The sequence below is a fragment of the Chionomys nivalis genome, chromosome 15 (genome assembly GCF_950005125.1).
Source record: "Chionomys nivalis chromosome 15, mChiNiv1.1, whole genome shotgun sequence".
Classification (NCBI taxonomy): Eukaryota; Metazoa; Chordata; class Mammalia; order Rodentia; family Cricetidae; genus Chionomys; species Chionomys nivalis.
In genome coordinates, this window is record NC_080100.1 from 34,351,376 (window position 1) to 34,370,287 (window position 18,912).

Consider the following 18,912-nt stretch of genomic DNA (forward strand, 5'->3'; position numbering starts at 1 on the left):
ACGTAACTCTACCATAAATTTTCTCGTATAACAACCACAAAGTACCTTATAATTATTTTTTTTATCAGTTTACTTCCGGAAGGAAGCCTTTAGGATGAGCTGCTTCCCAGAGAGTCTGCAGGTAATTCAACTAACTAATTTGGTGTCTATGGTTGTTAAGGGTTTGACCAAATCCATTTTGAAGAAGATTCACTAACACAAAATATGGCTTTCAAAATAGTTAACCACAGCTTTGTTTCTCATGAGTTGAATAGCAAAATTTTACCATTCAGAATCATTTATCCATTACAAGAAGAAATCTGTTATCTTTGACACATGGAAGGATGTCTACTTTTCTGGATTCAGTTCACCAGAAGATGCTAGCTAGGTCATTTAGGATAATATCCAGAGATGAGGAAGCCTCAACTCATCAGAGGAAACTGGCTTGGTCATTAGGGATAATATCCAGAGACAAGGAAGCCTCAAGTCTTTGCTTTCAAAGTTATGTGGGGTAGATCCTGCAATAACTAGAGACACTGGTATATATAGTATGTGGGGGTAGATCCTGAAATATCTAGAGACACTGGTATATATAGTATGTGGGGTAGATCCTAGAGTATCTAGAGACATCACTGTATACAGTATGTGGGTTAAATCCTGGAGTATCTAGAGACATCGCTGTATACAGTATGTGGGGTAGATCCTGCAGTATCTAGAGACACTTCTGTATACAGTATGTGGATAGATCCTGGATAGGTCTTGGAATATCTAGAGACACTGCTATATATAGTAAGTCCGCAGAGTAAGTGGTGGTGGTTCATACCTTTCATCCCAGCACTTGGCTGCCAGAAGCAACGACCTGTATTTTGAGACCTGCATTTTTTTTGAGCCAAATTTTTTATTTATTCATTTCTTGCACTTGAAGTTCTCTTCGATGACAACCTTGGCCTGAGATTCTTTGCCATAGTCCTTAACCACCACACAACTGCAGCCAGCTACTTTCCGTGGCTTTCCCTCGCGATCAGCCTTACAGAGTCTACCTATTCCCCGAGTTTCTTGTTGCCATCAGCCTTAATTAGGTTGATTTGGTGCTCAGCACAAAGGGCCTCCACCAACTTGACAGACATAGGCTCATCACAGTTGGATGCAAGCACACAGAGATGGGCTTGGCGCTTGTCTAAGGCTTTGGCAGCTTCGCGGATGCCAGGTGCGAGGCCATTGTGGACGAGGGTGGTCTTCAGCACCTCTTGAAGGAGACCTGCATTTTTTTATGCCATCTTAAGTTCACAAGTTAAGTAAGATATTCACCTTTGCAGGGCAAGTTCCTGGGCCTAGGAAATTAACCTAGTGAGACCTGCAGGCCCCAGGCTTTAGAAGCAATTAGCATTTACTTTGTTAGTTAACAGTTACAGACCTCAGTACTTTCTTATCAGCTAGAGATGTCTCCAGACCTGAATTCCAGCATCCTATCCCCCCCACACACCTGTTTGCTATAACAGCTTCTGAGAAATAATAAAGCGGGCAGCTTGATCAGAAAGCCTGACTTGCTGTCATTTCTCGTGTCTCTTACCCCTTCATTCCTACCCTCCAGGGCGAAATCAGTTCTGTTCGTGTCCCACTGGTCGGGACACATGGGGGTAGGGATGAGATAGAAGCTGGAGAATCTCCGAGTTCAAGGCCAGCCTGATCTGCAGAGTGACTTCCAGGACAATCAGAGCTATACAGAGAAACCCCATCATGAACAAAAACCAAAATCCCCAAACCACACAAACAAACAAACAAAAGAAAAGTCCATACAGAAGAGGGCATACACTTGGATCTGTTTTCAGCGGTTGGACCTGGCTGACCCATGTAATTCTGACTGAAAAGGTGTAGAGGGTGAGGGCTGAGAGAGCTTTTCATCCAAACCTGAGTTCCCAGTTCACGGACTGGCATCACCAAAGGCAGATAACTTCTCTGCCCAGGACTGCATCTCATGATGTTCACTCTATACAACTGTGTATAAATGACCAGTTCTTGTCAATGGAAAAAGAAGACATGAATGGTGATGTCTGCCTGAGGTTTTGTAAGAATGAGCAAGGACTCTCTTTGTTCCTCTTTGCCCATTACCAGGCCAAGGGAAGGACATTTTGTGACAATTCAGGCTGCTAGTTACAAGACGGGAGATGCTCGGGTCCCTGGATCACCGTGCAGAGGGGAGCCAGCCTTCCCCCAGCAACACCTACATTGGGACTGTGATATGTCTGAGAACTAACTTGAGGGTGAAGCACTCAAGCTTTGAGTTTTATTTACTGTAATAACTATAATTACTCTAACTTAAGTAGGCATTTATCTTTCAGAATAAGTAGCTTTTAAAATCCTCAAGAGAAGCAGATAAAGTCAGTTAAGTTCAGTAATCAAGGCAGAATGAGTCTTAGAAGGTATGTTGTTTTCAAACTTATTTTCTCAAGATCACTCTTGCAGAAGCAGTTTACTTTTGTAACTAAATATTTATGCAAGCTGTCTTTAAAGTCTTTCCCTCTTCTCTCTCTCCTTCTCTCCTCTCCTTCTTCCCTCCCCTCCCTCTTCCTTTTCTTAAAACAAACCATCCTTTTACATATGATGACTACTGATGGTTCATGGTCTGGGCTTGCTCTTTCATTCCTAACCTTCCTTGCTTCATCAGGCTTTGGGTAAGTTCTGTTATGTCTGGATAGAGTCCAAGATAGCAAACGGCAAGCCTCAGGAACAGTCCCGGGATTTCCCAAGCCTTTTACTTTCTATAAAAGTGACTGAAATGAAGAAATCCTGTTATTCCCCCCTGCCTGGAGAAAGTTTTCACCTTTTCAGACTCAGAGCTTCATCCAGATCTTCATTCCGGCCCTGGGTGCTGAGGGTGAGGCACACAGCATATTCCCCATCCCATCCCACCCCTACTCGTGTTGCTGGCCAGGCCTGGGACTGGGAGATGCTCAGTTAATATTAAAGTCATGTTGCCAGCACAGAGGTGAAGGAAGAGTAAAGCAGCAGCATTGCTGTTTGTAGCAGGAAATGCTATCATCAGCTCTGCTGTAGGGGCTTGCAAAATGATGGAGACAGCGCCAGTTCGACACTGAGGAATGAGGAACTCATTGGACCAGGCATCTTCCCCTTGGTTTCTCAATTGTCTTACCAAATTGTGACCTCCTCAATCACTGACTTTCTTTGAGTAAATTCCTTCACACTGACTCCATGTGTATACCGTCTTGGTTTTCTCTCTAGTGCCCTGAACTTCTGCCTCAGGCTCCTGTGCCTCTTCAACTCCTAGACCCAGGCTCTACAGCCCATTTGGACATTAAGTGGACTGACACATCATAGTGGTTTTAGCTTGTATGATTTTCTGCAAAGCGCTTGTCGTTATTGGAATGTATCTTGTTCCTTTGTTTACTAGTGAGCCACTAGATTCCTTCACGACAGCGTCCACTCTGGGACATCAGAGATTGTCTTATTTATTGTGGCATTGTTAGGGACTAAAATTCCGCTTCATAATGAAGTTCCAGTAATAGCTACTGAGTTAATAAATGACTTCTAGAATGAACGAACGAATGAATGAATGAATTTATGGATTCTAATGATGAAAAGCAGTCAAAATAAAAGACTATGAGGAAAGCGTTTCAGATGTAAGAGGGAAGCAAGATCAGAGTTTAAAACTACGCTAGAGCATTGTGTTGAGGTCCTCTCTGCAAAATGTGTAAGTTTCCTTTTTATCAGTCACAGAGGGGTGGGTTCCATGCCTTCCTTGTGCAAGCTGGGTCTTTTCCATCTTGCGTATATGTTGCTTACCTCACATCGGGCTCTGCGGTGGCAGCATGCAGTGGCAGGCGGCCGTTTTTATCTGGGATGTTGTGCTTGGCACCATTTCTGAGCAGACTCACACAGCCTTCAAGCCAGCCCTGAAAGGCAGCAGCGATAGTATCATTATATAAGACAGCTTCATATAACACGGGTCAAGCTTTCTATAGGTGTGTGTTTGTGTGTGTGTGTGTTGTTGTTGTGGTGGTGGTGGTTGTTGTTGTAGTTATTTTGGCCACTTATTTGGTTTGGTTAAAAGCTTGTTTAAGTGGAAACCATTAAAGACCACAGTTTCAACTCAGGCACCGGAGCAGAGAGCTGAAGTCTGAGCTTCAAGTTCCCAGGTTTTCTGTCTGATTGATGCCTTTCACATGTAGGTCGATGCAGATGCTCTTGCCTCTCCCTTTCATTTCCAGGACCCCTCACTGGGATTCAGCTGCAACAATTAGGCTACCCCAAAGATAGCATGTGACAGGGAGCAGTCACCTGCTCTGGCTGCTCTGGCATGTGGCTTAGTTCTACATGATACACACATCACCTGTCTAACTTGGATGACAACATCCACGTCTAAAAGCTGGATTCCTACACTTCTGAGTCCCAGCCTGTATGCTCAGCCTGTCTCCCGTGTCTAGAGTATAGGTCTTGGCACTCGATCATCTCGTGCTCTGTTTCTAATGACCCGAAGGACAGCATCAGCATCTTCCTTACTTGAGTCAGTCTCATCCCAGTGCTTAGACACACAACTCACACACCCTGCCAACAGCTGCAGTTCTAACGCTGGCATCCTGACTCTCTAAGGTGAAGACACACGAGCATTCTCCAAGGGACACACACCACAAGGTTTTATGCACCTACATGTCTCTTAGGAGGCTGTGTGAATTCCCTGCACCCTGTTTGTACCAGCTGAAACTTGATATTATCACCTTGCTGGTCAGTACATCCAGCTGGATCTTTTTTTTTTTTTGTAGTATTATAAATAGGTATACAGTATTCTGTCTGCAGGTTTGCCCGCATGCCAATAGAGGACATCAGATCTGATTATAGATGGTTGTGAACCACCATATGGTTGCTGGGAATTGAACTCTGGAACTGTGGAGTTCAATTCAGCTCTTAATCTCCAAGCCATCTCTCTAGCCTCTTTTTTTCTATCTTATTTAAAGGACATTAGTAACCTGAGACTAGCCCTGCCCAGATTTACACTACTTTCTTAATTTATACTTCTTTAGCTGACTCAGCTTAGCTGATAACCAAGCTTGGTTCTCTTTGCTAAGCAGAAACTCTCCTACATTTATCTTCAACCCTTGGGCTACACAACTACTTATAAACAGACAAATACGTAGATGAAACTCTTATTGAGAAGAATAATGTGATAACCTTTTATTCAAAAGCAGTTTCTAGCCTTCATCCACATGTATATAGTCAAGCCTTGAGATGTCCCAGAGAGCTGAGACAGCTGAAGATTCTTTCCCTTAGGATGACAATATTGGAAGCACCAAAACCTAAAGAGTTAATAAACTTCCTGAAGAAAGAATCATATGGACAGAACCTTGTAGTTTTGAAGCATCTAGACAATATCTGCCACCAAGGAGCACAGCCAAACTCCCGAGTGAGCCAGACATGGAGATGCAGACCCAGAATCCCAGAGGTTACTAGCAAGAGGATCAGGAGTTAGGGGTCATCCTCTGCTACATAGTGACTTTGAAGACATTCTGGACTACATGAGACCCTGCTAGAAAAATCAAAACTAAAAACCTCCACAGGCTGTTATACCAAATAAGGTTCTGTAGAACTGGCCAGCAATATCTGTCTTAAGTAGAAACAAATATTTGGGGGCATTGTTAGTATTGACTCATAGTTTACTAATATTCTAAATATGTTTCTAATTGCTAATGTCCAAGTCATCAAGCTCTCTGCTTAAAAGAAAAAAAAATGGATCTGAGGACCCAAAAGCTAGGCATGCTGTGCAAACTTCAGAATTGCCCAAGATTTTACATATGGTTTTTGAAAAAGCAGATCTTTTGGTGGAATAAGCTTGGAAACATCTAAAATATTTTGCAATTCTTCCTGAAACTCAATGTGTGTATGTGGTTTTCTTCATTCTTTTTTTCTTTTCCTTCTTCTTCAGAAAAGAAATTTAGAAATCAGTGAAGACATTTGAAAGCCTTGATACCATTTGGAGGCAACAGATGAACACCATACCCACTATGTCAGCCGACCTCACCATTGCCTTCAGCTGTGAGGAGCTGAGGTTACTGTTTTTACTATACCTCAAAAATAAAGACAGAGGAACAAAAAGGTGAAGAGATTTGCCCAAGGTCACATGTCTACAAATGTCTTTGTACCCTGAGTTAAAAATCAGTTTCTAAGCGCCTCTTTTGCCAAGGTTCTCCTACTGATCAAATCTAGACATCACCGATTTCACAGCGACCCTCCTCTTCCCAGAGCCTCAGCATCCAGGGATGGGTCCAGACTAGACCTCACCCAGAAGCCAGCACAGTTAAGAAGGTCGTCCTATCTTGGGTCACTTCTCTCACACAGCCCTTTGGGATGGAAAGAGTTGCCTGCAAAGGGGTCACCTGGAAATAATCCATCTTGCCCCTCGTAATTGATGTTTGGGGAGAACGTCCTTCCAGTCCTTTCAAGTTTGGAAATTTAGAGTTCTAAAAGACATACAATTTGTCTTCATTGAGTCTAATGGCAGTCAACTTTACACAGCATTTCCGCCCCTTTCCTTTGCTCCTTAATCCGGATGTTTTCTTTTCTTTATCTCAGACACAAAAAAGTGTGTAACAAGAGCAGTGACGATGGCATGTGCTACAAAGGCAGGGGACTGAGAGCGTGGCCATACATCTGTCTGAGATATGCAGACTCACTCAGCTAGGACATGCAGAGCCGTGGTCTTCAAATCAGGTGGATACAGATGTTTCCAGGGAGGTTGGTCTAACCTGCAGGCTCCCTTCCTTCCTGCCCCCATGCTATCCAAGGGATATCTAACAGAGGAAACCTTAGTATACCTCAGAACCCGCCTTCCAAACAAGACCTCTATGGGATATTGATCCAAGAAGCCTGTGGACCACACTTCAAAATATCCTGCCTCGATTTGTCTGTGGGTCCCGGGGAAAGGAAAAAAAATTAAAAAGTGGCCTCTGGAGAAAATCTCTGTGGGAATTGAGCAATGCATCATTGTAAACTCTGTGTGAATTGTGGCAGGAAGGGGTGGTGTGTTGGGAAAGGGAAGTGCTTTATTTCAGTGGGGCACCCTAGGAGGCCTGGTTGGGGTGAACCCACCACTCCCAACTGGCAGCAGTAGTGAATGCCAGAGGCAAGATGTGAGCGGATGGTGGCCACATTGCTGGAAAAGAAGAAAAGCAATCAAGTGTCCCTCATGTGGTGGGTAGAGCTTGTTTCACACGGGTTTAAGCCATGTGACCCCAGAAGAATCAGAAAGAGCAACTGAGAGGAGGGGGCTAGAGGAGTTTCCATTGAGTCTTAACCATGTCTTGCTTCAATGTTGGGCAATGCTGAACCAAAATCCTGAGTGTGAGGAATGACATTACAGTTTCTAATGTGAGCACTAGCTGGGAACCGAGTCCTTCCCTTGGTGTTGCCCTGTGATCCTGGCTTGTTCCCTACACCCCAGTCCCCTCACTCTTCCCAGCTCCTGTCATTTCTCATGTTCTTCACTCTGGAGCATCCACTCAGCCCCCCTCCATCTAATCTCACCCCACAGATGTTAGCTGGATCTTGAAATCACTACCACCATCTGGGGGTTATTTATGGCAGCCTTCTTAAAAAATACTCAGAAGGAGCCAGCAATGCCCCAAGTGAAATTCTGATGCTGAGATAGAAAAGAACACTATGCTGGTGGTCACACCACCTCTCCCTTAGCTTGTGAAGGATCTATACGAGCCTTAGGGATAATGAGTGGATTCGAAAGTTCTACTCTCCTACTGTATCAACTCATGGGCACCTTTCTTTGAGTTGAATCCACACGACATCTGTAGGTCCCTTGCTCTGTAGCCCCATTAACAAGCATAAATTCTTACCAGGTAGGTTGCCAGGCACAAACTGGTGCGCCCATGCGCATCCTGGGTATTAATGTTGGCGCCCATCTTCAACAGCAGTTTCACTGTGTCTACTTGACGTCCGGAAACCGCATGCATCAAGGGCGTGCATCCTGGAATGAGTGGCATTTCAGCAGCCTTTACAAACGTTTAACTTTTGAGATTTAGAGCAGACCATTTGCCTATCCATCTGCTTTGCTTTCCTGCAGCACAAATCCAGCTGTTGGATGTTGTGGATCTGAGACCAAGATGATGATAGCATCTGCTTGGGTTTTCTTCTAACCTCCCTCCCCTTAGTTGTCTATAATTCTCCCTCTCCTCCTTCTCAGTTGTCTGGAATAGTTGGTGGATTAAAACAGTTTGGGCAGATGACCAGAACTGGCTGTTGTGGCCTCAGGGATGTGAATAACTCCAGATATACGGGGTAACTTTATCCCCACTAAGTCGGGGTAGTGCAGAATCTGGAAGAGCGGCTTTTGGTCCACCTAGGCAAACAGGTTCAGCACACATTGGCAGGCAGTGGGTGGTAAAGCTGGGTGGTAGCCTTGGGCTTCACCAATTCTCAGTAGGATCCACCTCACTGAATTCTTCTCTTTCTGAATCAATACAGCCAAAGGCATTTTGTTTTTTAGTGTGTTTTCTTTCTGAATAAAAATAGAGATGAATGAACCCATTTCATTTAACTTTGTGGGGCTGGAACAAGCAAGGAATGTCACATTCCTTCAGTCCAAGGGACCAAGCTTAGAGCCAACCCACTGGCAAACTGACATGTGCTTAGATTCTATGCAGATGGTGGTTCTCTTCTGGATACACCCAGCAGCTGTGGTCCCCAGAGAGGGCTGCAGTTCTCACTGAACATGGCAGCTGGTGGTCCAGCAGCCCTCTTTTCTGAGATCCTTTTCAGACATCCACTCTGGGTAAAGCAGCAATAAAGTGATTCTTAGGAAAGTGAGGGGTGAGATTTTTCTCTCTTCTTCCTTTCCCCTCTCTTCTTTCTCCTTTCCTCCTTATCCTTTTCCTTTCTTTCCCCATCTCTTCCTTCTTCCCTTTCCACTTCCTTTCTCCCTCCTTCCTTCCCTTCCTTCCTCCCTACTTCCCTTTCCTATCAAGCAGTCACAAGCTGCTGTGGTGGCACACACCCAAACACACACTCGGGAGGCAGAGGCAGGCAGATCTCTTAGTTCAAGGCCAGCCTGGTCTACAGATTAAGTTCCAGGACAGCCAAGGCTACACAGAGAAATTTTGCATGAAAAAACCAGAAACAAACAAAAATTTATTAAAAATGAAAGTGGTAGTTATGACCAATAGAGGGGAAAGAAAAGACACAATGAATAAGAAAATGAAACAATTTGTGAATCTGAGATATTTAGTAAATAAAGCAAATTAACTTTTTTATATTATTTTCATAAAATCACATGCTCTGCCTGACTATTTTATATTCATCTTGAGATTGTACTTTCTACATAAATTTTTTCAGAGAACAAAGAACAGAAAATTGTATTATTAACAGACATGATTTATTGTAAAGTTATGATAACTAAAACAAGAAATAGCTCAACGGTGTAGAAAGGAGAGTCCAGGAAACACTCAGACTTGCACAGGGCTCACTGTGTAATTGAAGTGGCAGTGTACACTGGTGGAGAGGGCAAAGGTATTTAATAAATACGTACTGACAAACTGGCTGCATACAGATGCCAAATTCAAATGCAACCAGACTCCCCACCACTCATAAATACAAACTAGATGGATTAGAGATGAAATGTAAGAAGCAAAATCTAACACTCCAGAAAGAAAAGAAACATTCATGGTCTTATAATCTTAGGGACTTGTGGAAGAAGGAAAACCCAAAAACTGTGAAAAAAAATACCTTGTTAAACTCAACTACATATGAATTTAATTTTCCATAGTATATATTATCAGTCAAAGTTCAAAGACTAGCTACACACTGGCATAATATTTTTGTTTTTAATTTTTAGTTAATTAACTATATTTTTTTAGACATGTTCTTAAGCAAGTAACCTGGGTTGGCCTTGAACTAGTGATCTGCCTGCCTCAACTTTCTGAGTGCGGGGATTACACGTCTGTTCTGCCATACCTAGTAGGAAAAGTTACTCTAATTTGTAAAATTTAAAGATTATTAGGTAAACTAAATAAAGAGCAATTCAATCAGAGAGACAATGATCTAAGAGGGAAAGGAGATATAGGCATACAAGACAGCAAATACAAACTAAGCAAACACATGAAAGATTAATTCATAGTTAGTCAGGGATGCACATTGAGGTGACACTGGAAACCACTTGCTATGTATTGTTAGTGATAATTATTAAAAGAAGAAATGTCCGGTGTGGCCAAGGATTTGGAAACCAATGACAGCATCACCATTTTTGTCCCCATCATCTTTGTCTTCATCCTTGTCCTCATCATCATTGGTACAGGGTCTCACTGCACAGCTCAGGAAGCCCAGGCTAGCCTTCCGTCTTGCTGTTCACTTATGCCATTCCCAAGTAGGTCAGTTTTCATTACTCATCTTTGTTCTTCGGTATGAATGTTTCTTTATGAAATATACCCAGAAGTAGAATTACTTGATCACAGGTACAAACATTTTGACTTTTGTTAAATATTGTCAATTTTATCACCAAAATGGCTGCCCACGTTTATACTTTAACAAATAATGTAAGATTCCCTCCACCCCGCCCACCCCCTGCCAGCTCCGAGGGGAGATTTACGGGCTCTGCCTTAGGACTGAGCACTGATCTAGGGACTAGAACGCTTGGGTTCCAGCTCTAATTCTTTCATTAGCTATGGGTTTTGACCAAAAAACTTGACCACTTTAAAACTCCTTCTCTGGCCCTGGGCAAGTAGCTCCTGCAGGATCAGGAAACCCCTGAGGCAGCTCATAGTTAATATGTGGCTGAGCGCTTGTGGTGGGCCAAGCTTAGCGCTACACTTTGTAATTCTCATTAAAAACAAAAAATAAACCTTTTGTGCTCTCATTATTATCCTCGTCTTTCAAACAAGGAAACTGGTCATGGGAGCTAAGTAATCTGCTAGGTTTTTTTGTTTTGTTATGTTTTGTTTCCTGCTGGCAAATAGGAAGAATTGTCATTTTTTGCTTGTTTGTTTATTTTGATCTGATTTGGGTATTTTGGTTTTATTTTTGAGATGGAGTTTCTCTATGGAGCTGTGGTTGTCCTGAAACTCTCTATGTAGACCAAGTTGGCCTCAGACTCACAAAGATCCACCTATCTCTGCCTTTCAGTTCTGGGATTTAAGGCATGTGCTCTAGCTGGCAGCAGACTCTCAGTGCCTACAAAGCATGACTCTGAAAGCAGTCTGGCTTCTTGACTGCATGATTTACAAATATTTTGTTCCACTTTGCAGCTAGACTTTTGATCCCCTTATCAAAAAAAAAACAAAAACCAGAAGATTTTAGTTTTTGATGAATTTAGATTTGTAAAGGTTTATCTTGATGAACGTGCTTTTGGTATTAGTCTAAGAGCTGCTTGCCTAGTCCTAGATCTTAAATAATTTTTTTCTCTCTTTTTAAGCTATTGCTAATTTTTCTATAAGTTTCATGGCTTTATGTCTTACTTAAGTCCATGATCCATATTATCTCAATTTTTGTAAAACATGTGAGATTTGGATTGAGTCTGCTCTCTTTTCCCCCTTCCTTTCCATTATCTCTCTTCCTATTCCTTTTCTCTCCCCTCTTCCTCCTTCTCTTTTGCTTATGTGTATTGATAGTCACTTGAGGCCATTTGTTGATGAAGTCACACTTCTTGCACTGAATTTCCATCAGTTGAGTATGTTTCTGAAGGTCTGCTTCTATATTCTCTGCCCTTTTTCCTTGACTATTCCTCAGTCAAGACTATCTCCTTTTCTTGTTTTGTTTTGTTTTTGCAACTTTGTAATAGTACATCTTACAACATTAGATTCCTTCCACTTATTTTTTGTTTTAACTATCCTGGGTGTTGAGTGATACTGTTCCTGGGAAGAAATGAACAACTGTATCCAAGATAGAAACCCAACAACAGTCATCCAGCAACTGATGGAAACAGGCATTGGAGCACTGGACTGAGCTCCCAAAGTCCAGTTGAAGAGTGGGAGGAATGAGAATATGAGCAAAGAGGTCAAGACCATGATGGGTTCACCCACTGAAACAGTTTACCTGAGCTAATGGGAGCTCACCAACTCCAGGTGGACTGAGAAGGAACAAGCATAGGTCCAAACTAGTCCCTCTCAATGTGGTTGACAGTTGCATGGCTGGGGCAGACAGAGGCACCAGGATTTATCCTTACTGCATGTACTGGCTTTTTGGGATCCTATTCTCTTTGGATAGATATCTTGCTCAGCCTAGATGTAGTAGGGAGGGCCTTGGACCTTCCACAAAGCAATGTGCCTTACCCTCTCTGAGGATTAGATGGGGGTGGGGTGGGAGAGTGTGTGGAGGTGATGGGAGGAGGGGAGGGAGTGGGAACTTGGATTGGTATTTTTTAAAAATCTAATAAATTATAAAAAAAAAAAAGGAAAGAAAAAGAAACCCAACAGACCAAAGTAAAGATACTTTGTCAAACTTATTGAAACCAATGAGCTTAGTTGGGTTACTTACAGGAGTATGGCTGAGGGGTTACTTAGAGGAGCAAAAATGTCTCAAAAACAAGCTGCATCACCAAGGCCCACCCCAGTACAAATGACAGTTCACAGCAGTTGGAAACCGGAATGTACTGCACAGTTTGGAGGCAGCTTGGCAGATTGGAGCATCTTTTTCAGGCAGCTCAGCTGGACTGAGCCCTTCTAGGTAGCATGGCTGGTCTCTTTCTCTTTTAGGTGGCGTGGCTGCTCTGAGAGTGTTTATCAGTTCTCTGCTTATGTGTGCCTGAGGAGAGAGGGTTCTGCTGCATCTGGTCAGTTTCAAGGACTTCCTGTAGCTTTTGAGATGTTTATTTCCTTACTTCAGGGGGAGCCCCTCCAGTCTGGAGTGTTTCTACTCCTCTTTGACATCTTGAAACTTTAGGAACTTCCCTCCAAGATGGAAAGCTTTACCAGAGAGGAACTTTCTACAAACACTAGTTTTTTTTCTATTTGAAAATAAACTTCAGATAAATTTGCCTATGTGTTTGCTTGTGAATATGCTTGAGTGAAAACACACACACACATACACACACACATCAGGTTTTGATAGACTCGTTATCTGCTTACTTTTAGAAGCTGAGTTAATTCTGAATATCTTGTATATGCATTTGTGTGTTTATTACACTGTTTCCCATGAGTGTGACACATACATCCCTTTATTTAGATTTTCTTATGTTTATCTCATAGGTATTTTAAGTGTTCTGCATACAAGACATATATAAGCACTTATGGATTCCTTTCAATGGTATCGTGTTTTAAATTTTGTTTTTTACTAGTTATTATTAGTTGCTAGCACATAGATTGATGTACTCATTTTATGCCTGTGACCTCTGAACTCACACCTTAGGATTGTCTATGGTGATAATTAAGTTGTGTAAAAATCAGTTTTACTGTTCTCTTGTATATGTGAATTTTGTATTTTCTTCCCTTGCCTTCTTCCCCTGACCTTTTGAATTTATATTGAGCTGAATACGCGTGCTGAGAGTGGACATTTCCTCCTGTGTTCCTGACCTCAGAGTCAAACATTCAGTCATTAACAATTAAGTAATACTGTCCCTCTAGACCAGTGATTCTCAGACTGTGGGTTGTGACGTCTTTGGGGGTTGGATAACCCTTTCACAGGGGTTGCCTATGACCATCAGAAAACACAGATATTTACATTATGATTCATAATAGTAGCAAAATCAGTTATGAAGTAGCAATGAAAGTAATTTTATGGTTGGGAGTCACCACAACCTGAGTAACTGTGTTAAAGGGTCACAGCATCAGGAAGGCTGAGAGCCACTGTTCTAGACTGTTTGAAGATAATCTTAGGACAGAAAATCAGAGAGGAGATTTTCCTAAATTGCCTGGCATAGTCTTGTACTCATGACTCTCATAATTTAGCCTCCAAGACATTAGAATTGCAGACTCATACTACCATGTCTAGTTTTGTTCTCTGTCACATAGAGAAAGTTCCTTTCCACTTCTATTTTCTGATATTCAAAATTATGGAAGTGTATTGAATTTGAATTCCATCAAATGCTTCTTTGTCAAGTAATATGATTTATTTTTCTTCTTTAACCAGCTAGTTTGGGAGATTTTATTGGCTTGCAAGTATTGACCTAGACTTACATTTCTAGAAGAAACCCAACTTGATTATAATATATAATTCATATATGTGAATTCATATAATCACTTTTGCATCTATATTCAGGAGGATAATTGATAAATATGGGGATTTAAAATATTTTATTTATCTGGTATTGATGTTAATCTAATTCTAGTTCATAAGTACAGCTAAGTAATATTTCCTTCTTTTCTCTTTTTGAAAGAAATCATGTAAAAATGGTGCTGATTATTCTTTAGACATTTACAGAGGGGCTGGAGAGACAGCTCATAGTTCAGTGATTAAGAACACTTGTTGATCTTCCAGAGGACCTGGGTTTCCCTCTCAGGACTCACATGGTGGCTCACAACCATCTGTAACTACAGTTCCAGAAGATCTGATATTCTCTTCTAACCTGAGGCACATTCAGGAAAAACACTCCTACACTGAAAGTAAATCTAAATAACATATAAATAAATGAATTCTAGAAATCAGTAAGCCCATCTAGGGCTGAACATACTCCTCTTTAGGAATTTTTAAATTATGAATCTAATTTCCTAAATAGCTATAGGAATATTCAAATTGCCTTTCTCCTACTAGAGGGATTTATGGTTGTTTACATTAAAAATATTTATTAACAGCTATTAATTGTGCATATTCCTGGTGATCACTGTGGTATTTTTATGTCCTTGGTTCATTCCCGAAAGGAGCAATGATGGAAGTATTCCCTCTCTGTGGACCCATGCATTAGTATATAGAGTGTCTTCTTAGCAATGCTTCTATATTGTCAATCTTGGTGTTTTGCCTAGCGAACACAGGTTTTCAGTAGCTTTTCTTTTGTTCAAGTCTGTTGGCATCCTGTGTTACCAACTCCTTCAGTTCCAACCTTCAGTTCCTGGGTTACACAAGGCAAGACAAAGATCCAGACAACTCACCAACACTCCGGTTCTCAGATCCCAGAACTTAACCAGTCTGTCATTTTCTCTTTGTTTTCCAGAGTTTTTTTTTTTTTATCATATCCAATGTTCTCCATTGTATTTAGAAAGAACAGGGGGTGGGAATACAACCATTCTATCAACCAAGAGCCAAATTCTCTGCTCTCTGAAGGACTATGACATTTATATTTCCCCCAGCATCCACTGCTGCTGATGTAATCATCTCTTCCTAGACACTTGTAACTACTGGTGGCCAGAACACTCAGTCCCCAAAGTGTTTGCTGTACAGTCATGAGGATCATGAGTAGGGTACCTAGAACACACTTAAGAAAGCCAGGCATAATGTTTTGTGCTTGTAATCTTGGCCCTGAGAAGACGGAGACAGGCAGATACTTGGGCTCACCGGCCAGTCAGTTTAGTTAGCCTATTGGATAAGTTCCAAATTCCAGTGAGAAACCCTGTCTCAAAAATAAAATGTATGGTACCTTATGAATGATACTTTTGGTTTCCATAAGCACGTATGCACACAGACAACTTATTGCCCATTCCTGCAAAAATACTGGCAACAAATCACCCATAATAAGAAATAAAGTAAGATGCTGAAGCTTTGTGTCCAACACCTTCATGCAGAGAAATGCCAAGGGGTGCACACAGAGCCACAGGCAAGACACCTCCAGTTTGAGACGTTGTTCACCTCAAAAGACCACCTCTGAGAAGATAAAACATTGCAGCATGGATTTAAAAATATGCACAAACAGCTCACCTTCGCTGTCACAGCATTCCAGGATGGAAGGGTCCTCTCGAATCACGGCAGTCAGAGCACTGACATCTCCATTAGAAGCTGCCTGATACACCATGGTCAGGTCGACTTCCTCGGCTGAGTCACCTCCATGAATCAAACGGACACTCGATTAGTGCACGGAGTGGATCCGCTCAAAGAATAACACAGCCTAAATTGTCACCCACACAAGTGATTCACTAAGCCTCCCACCCCAGCGAATCCAGGCAGAGGCTGAGTCAGCCTGCTCACATACTCCATGGGCACTTCTGAGGAAAAGCAGGCCGCCGTGGGCCATTGGTGACAACACCATGGGTTGGGAAGGAGCCTTGGGACAGATGCCCTTTGACCTGTTATGACTCTTCTAGGCAATCGGGTTTCCCAAAATTAGAGAAAGCAGAGCAGGAAGAAGGGCCTCCTCTTGCTTTCAATCTACTCTTCAAGAGCTGAAACAAACTACGTGGTCTTCTCAATTGCTTCTTGTTTAGAGGCAGGGTCTCGTGTAGCCCAGGCTGGCCTAGGATTTTTTATATGGCTGAGGTTGACCTTGGATTTCTGACCCTCTTACACCCACCCCTGGGCAGTGCAGATGTGGGCTGTCACACCTGGTTTCATGCAGCTGTTAGGGATTGAAAGCATGTGCTCGCTAGCTGAGCAGTCTGTCAACTGGGCTACATGCTAGAACCTCGGCTCACCCGCCTTTGGGAGAAGCTTTATGCTCCTCCTTCTTTCTTCTGGAGATGCTCCTCACCTTTTCTGGTCCTGATCATTGCTAACTGTATCTACAGATGCCCCAACGCTCTTGCTGCTCATGGGAGGCACTGGCAGCCTGGGAAAGGAGAGGATGGGACTAAAGCTTCTCAATCAGCCTCTAGCAGTAGCTGCTCCTTTCAACCAGGAGCTTTTCTTATGTGGAACTGGCTCTCACTTAACCCCTGCCCCCATAACTTATCCACCACCATTGTCCTTCAGCTGTAAGCTGAGTAACTGCTCTCCACTGGTGTCCAGCTATGGCATTTAGATTTGGACCTTTTGCCTCATCTTGCGTTTTTGTCCTTTCATGAACGCCTATTCCTCTCCTCTCCTCTCCTCTCCTCTCCTCTCCTCTCCTCTCCTCTCCTCTCCTCTCCTCTCCTCTCCCCTCCCCTCCCCTCCCCTCCCCTCCCCTCCCCTCCCCCTCCCCTCCCTTCCCCTCCCCTCCCCTCCCTTCCTCTCCCCTTCCCTTCTTCTTCCTTCCTTCCTTCCTTCCTTCCTTCCTTCCTTCCTTCCTTCCTTCCTTCCTTCCTTCCTTCCATTTTCAAAACAGGGTTTTGTAGTGCAAATTCTAATTTGGTCTTTACAATAAAAACCCCGAGACAGATATAGGGATAGATGCTGAAAGATCAGAGAGACAGAGCAGCCAGTCACTACTTCTTACATCTACCGAATCCTCAGACTGAATGGGCGATCCTGTCTCGAGGAATCCTCTGACTAAATGCTCCGAGCTCCTGTCTCCTCCTGCCTTATGTTCCTCTCTCTGCCCAGCCCTATCCCTTCTTGTCTCTACTTCCCCAGTGTTTGGATTAAAGGCATGTGACTCCAAAGTATTGGAATTGAAGATGTGAGCCACCACCACCTGGCTCTGTTTCTCTTTTAGAGTGGACCAATCTCACGTAACCCAGGGCAGCCTTGAACTCACAGAGATCCATCTGTCTTTGCCTCCCGAATGCTGGGATTAAAGGTGTGTGTCACCACTGCCTGACCTCTATGGCCTACTAGTGACTTAGCCCTGAACTCTGATCTTCAAGCAAGCATTATTTGTTAGATAACAAACAAAATATCACCACAGGGTTTCTCTGTGTAACAACCCTGGCTGTCTTGGAAAGCACTCTGTAGAGTCAGGCTGGCCTCGAACTCAGAGATCCACCCATCTCTGCCCTTCAAGTGCTGGGATTAAAGGCATGTGCTACTACCCTCCGGTTAAGTCTGTTCATTTGCAACCACCTGAGTGTGCAGATGCTATTTCTGGGAGAACTAAGATTGTATGAAGCTGATTTGGAAGAGGTAGGCACCTGTGCAGCTCTGAAACTTTGGGAGGAGTGGGTTCAACAGATTTTACTGCTAAGGGCAACAACAGACTGGGAGTCAGGTGACCCTGGGGTGCACAGAGAAGGTTAGGATCAAGTGAAGACCCCTGGAAGGAGGCTGTACCAAGCCCTCAGTTGTTCTCAGGAGTATTTTCTCCAAGTGTAACTGATGTTCAGAGAAAGAATATCTCGACAGTCTTAAAGTCGTGTTTTCTTCTACCGCGGACACTGGGCTCAAGTTGGCTTTTCAGTTCTTTGAACTCCAGCTGGCACAAGTACTAAAGTTTTGGTTTGGTTCCTCTGTCCTAGTATTTCTGAGAAACCATTAATGATTTTTAACCAGTTGGCCAGTTCCAGGGCAAGCTTGTTGCTGAGATCGGCTTGCTTCTGACAACACTGTTTTGTAAAGTGAGTGCCGGCTTCCTATCTCGTCCATGTTTGGTTTTGTGTTTTTGACTTTGAAGAAGGTGCCTGTGTTCATTTGCGTGCCAGGTGAAGGCTGTCTGAAACAAATACCACTCAAGTGTGGTCAGTTTGATGACTTTGGTACAAGCCACGCTTGTGCTAACCAGCTGTGTGGCAGTGCGGGCTGATCACCCTCAACCAGTTTCGCTTTCTTATCTATAAAGTGGAAGTGATCTTGGTGACATTGACAACCACTCCTTTAGAGAGGTGACAGGGTGGCACTGCGTTAATATAAATTCCGTGTGCCTAGGAACAGCCTGATGTTTTCTAATTTTTGCTCCATATAAACATTTTGGCTTATTTAGACAGCATTAGATGTCTGAGACATATATTTAAAAATGAGCTCTTGTTGATAATGGCTATCAAGAAAGCCATGTATCACTTGGAATTCATTACAAATCTTCACATAAGTCTGGAATTTTGTTCTGTTGACTCCCAGTGCCTATGGACATAAGATCTAGGACCCCAACTTAAAAAGATGAACCTACTTTCGGCTATACATTCAAAGATGCTGTTAGTGGTACCTAGAAGGGGGAGCCTGGTTGGTACAGGGAGCTGCTAAAGGTGACAATGAAACTGTTGAGCTGTTTGTTTC

The 18,912-nt window shown here is 42.9% G+C and overlaps 1 protein-coding gene and 1 pseudogene across 2 annotated transcripts in view; both read right to left on the reverse strand.

Annotated features, from left to right (window-relative positions):
• The window catches only part of Ankrd55 (ankyrin repeat domain 55), a 92,189-nt gene that overhangs the window by 54,349 nt on the left and 18,928 nt on the right, over positions 1–18,912 (reverse strand). For both annotated transcript variants that reach the window (XM_057789755.1, XM_057789753.1), the window contains exons 3-5: positions 15,772–15,894; positions 7,836–7,966; positions 3,781–3,890 (exon numbers count right to left, since the gene is read on the reverse strand). In XM_057789755.1, coding sequence (XP_057645738.1) covers positions 3,781–3,890; positions 7,836–7,966; positions 15,772–15,894 — 364 coding nt within the window. The remainder of the gene's footprint in view (positions 1–3,780; positions 3,891–7,835; positions 7,967–15,771; positions 15,895–18,912) is intronic.
• On the reverse strand, positions 886–1,612 carry LOC130887654 (40S ribosomal protein S12-like; annotated as a pseudogene).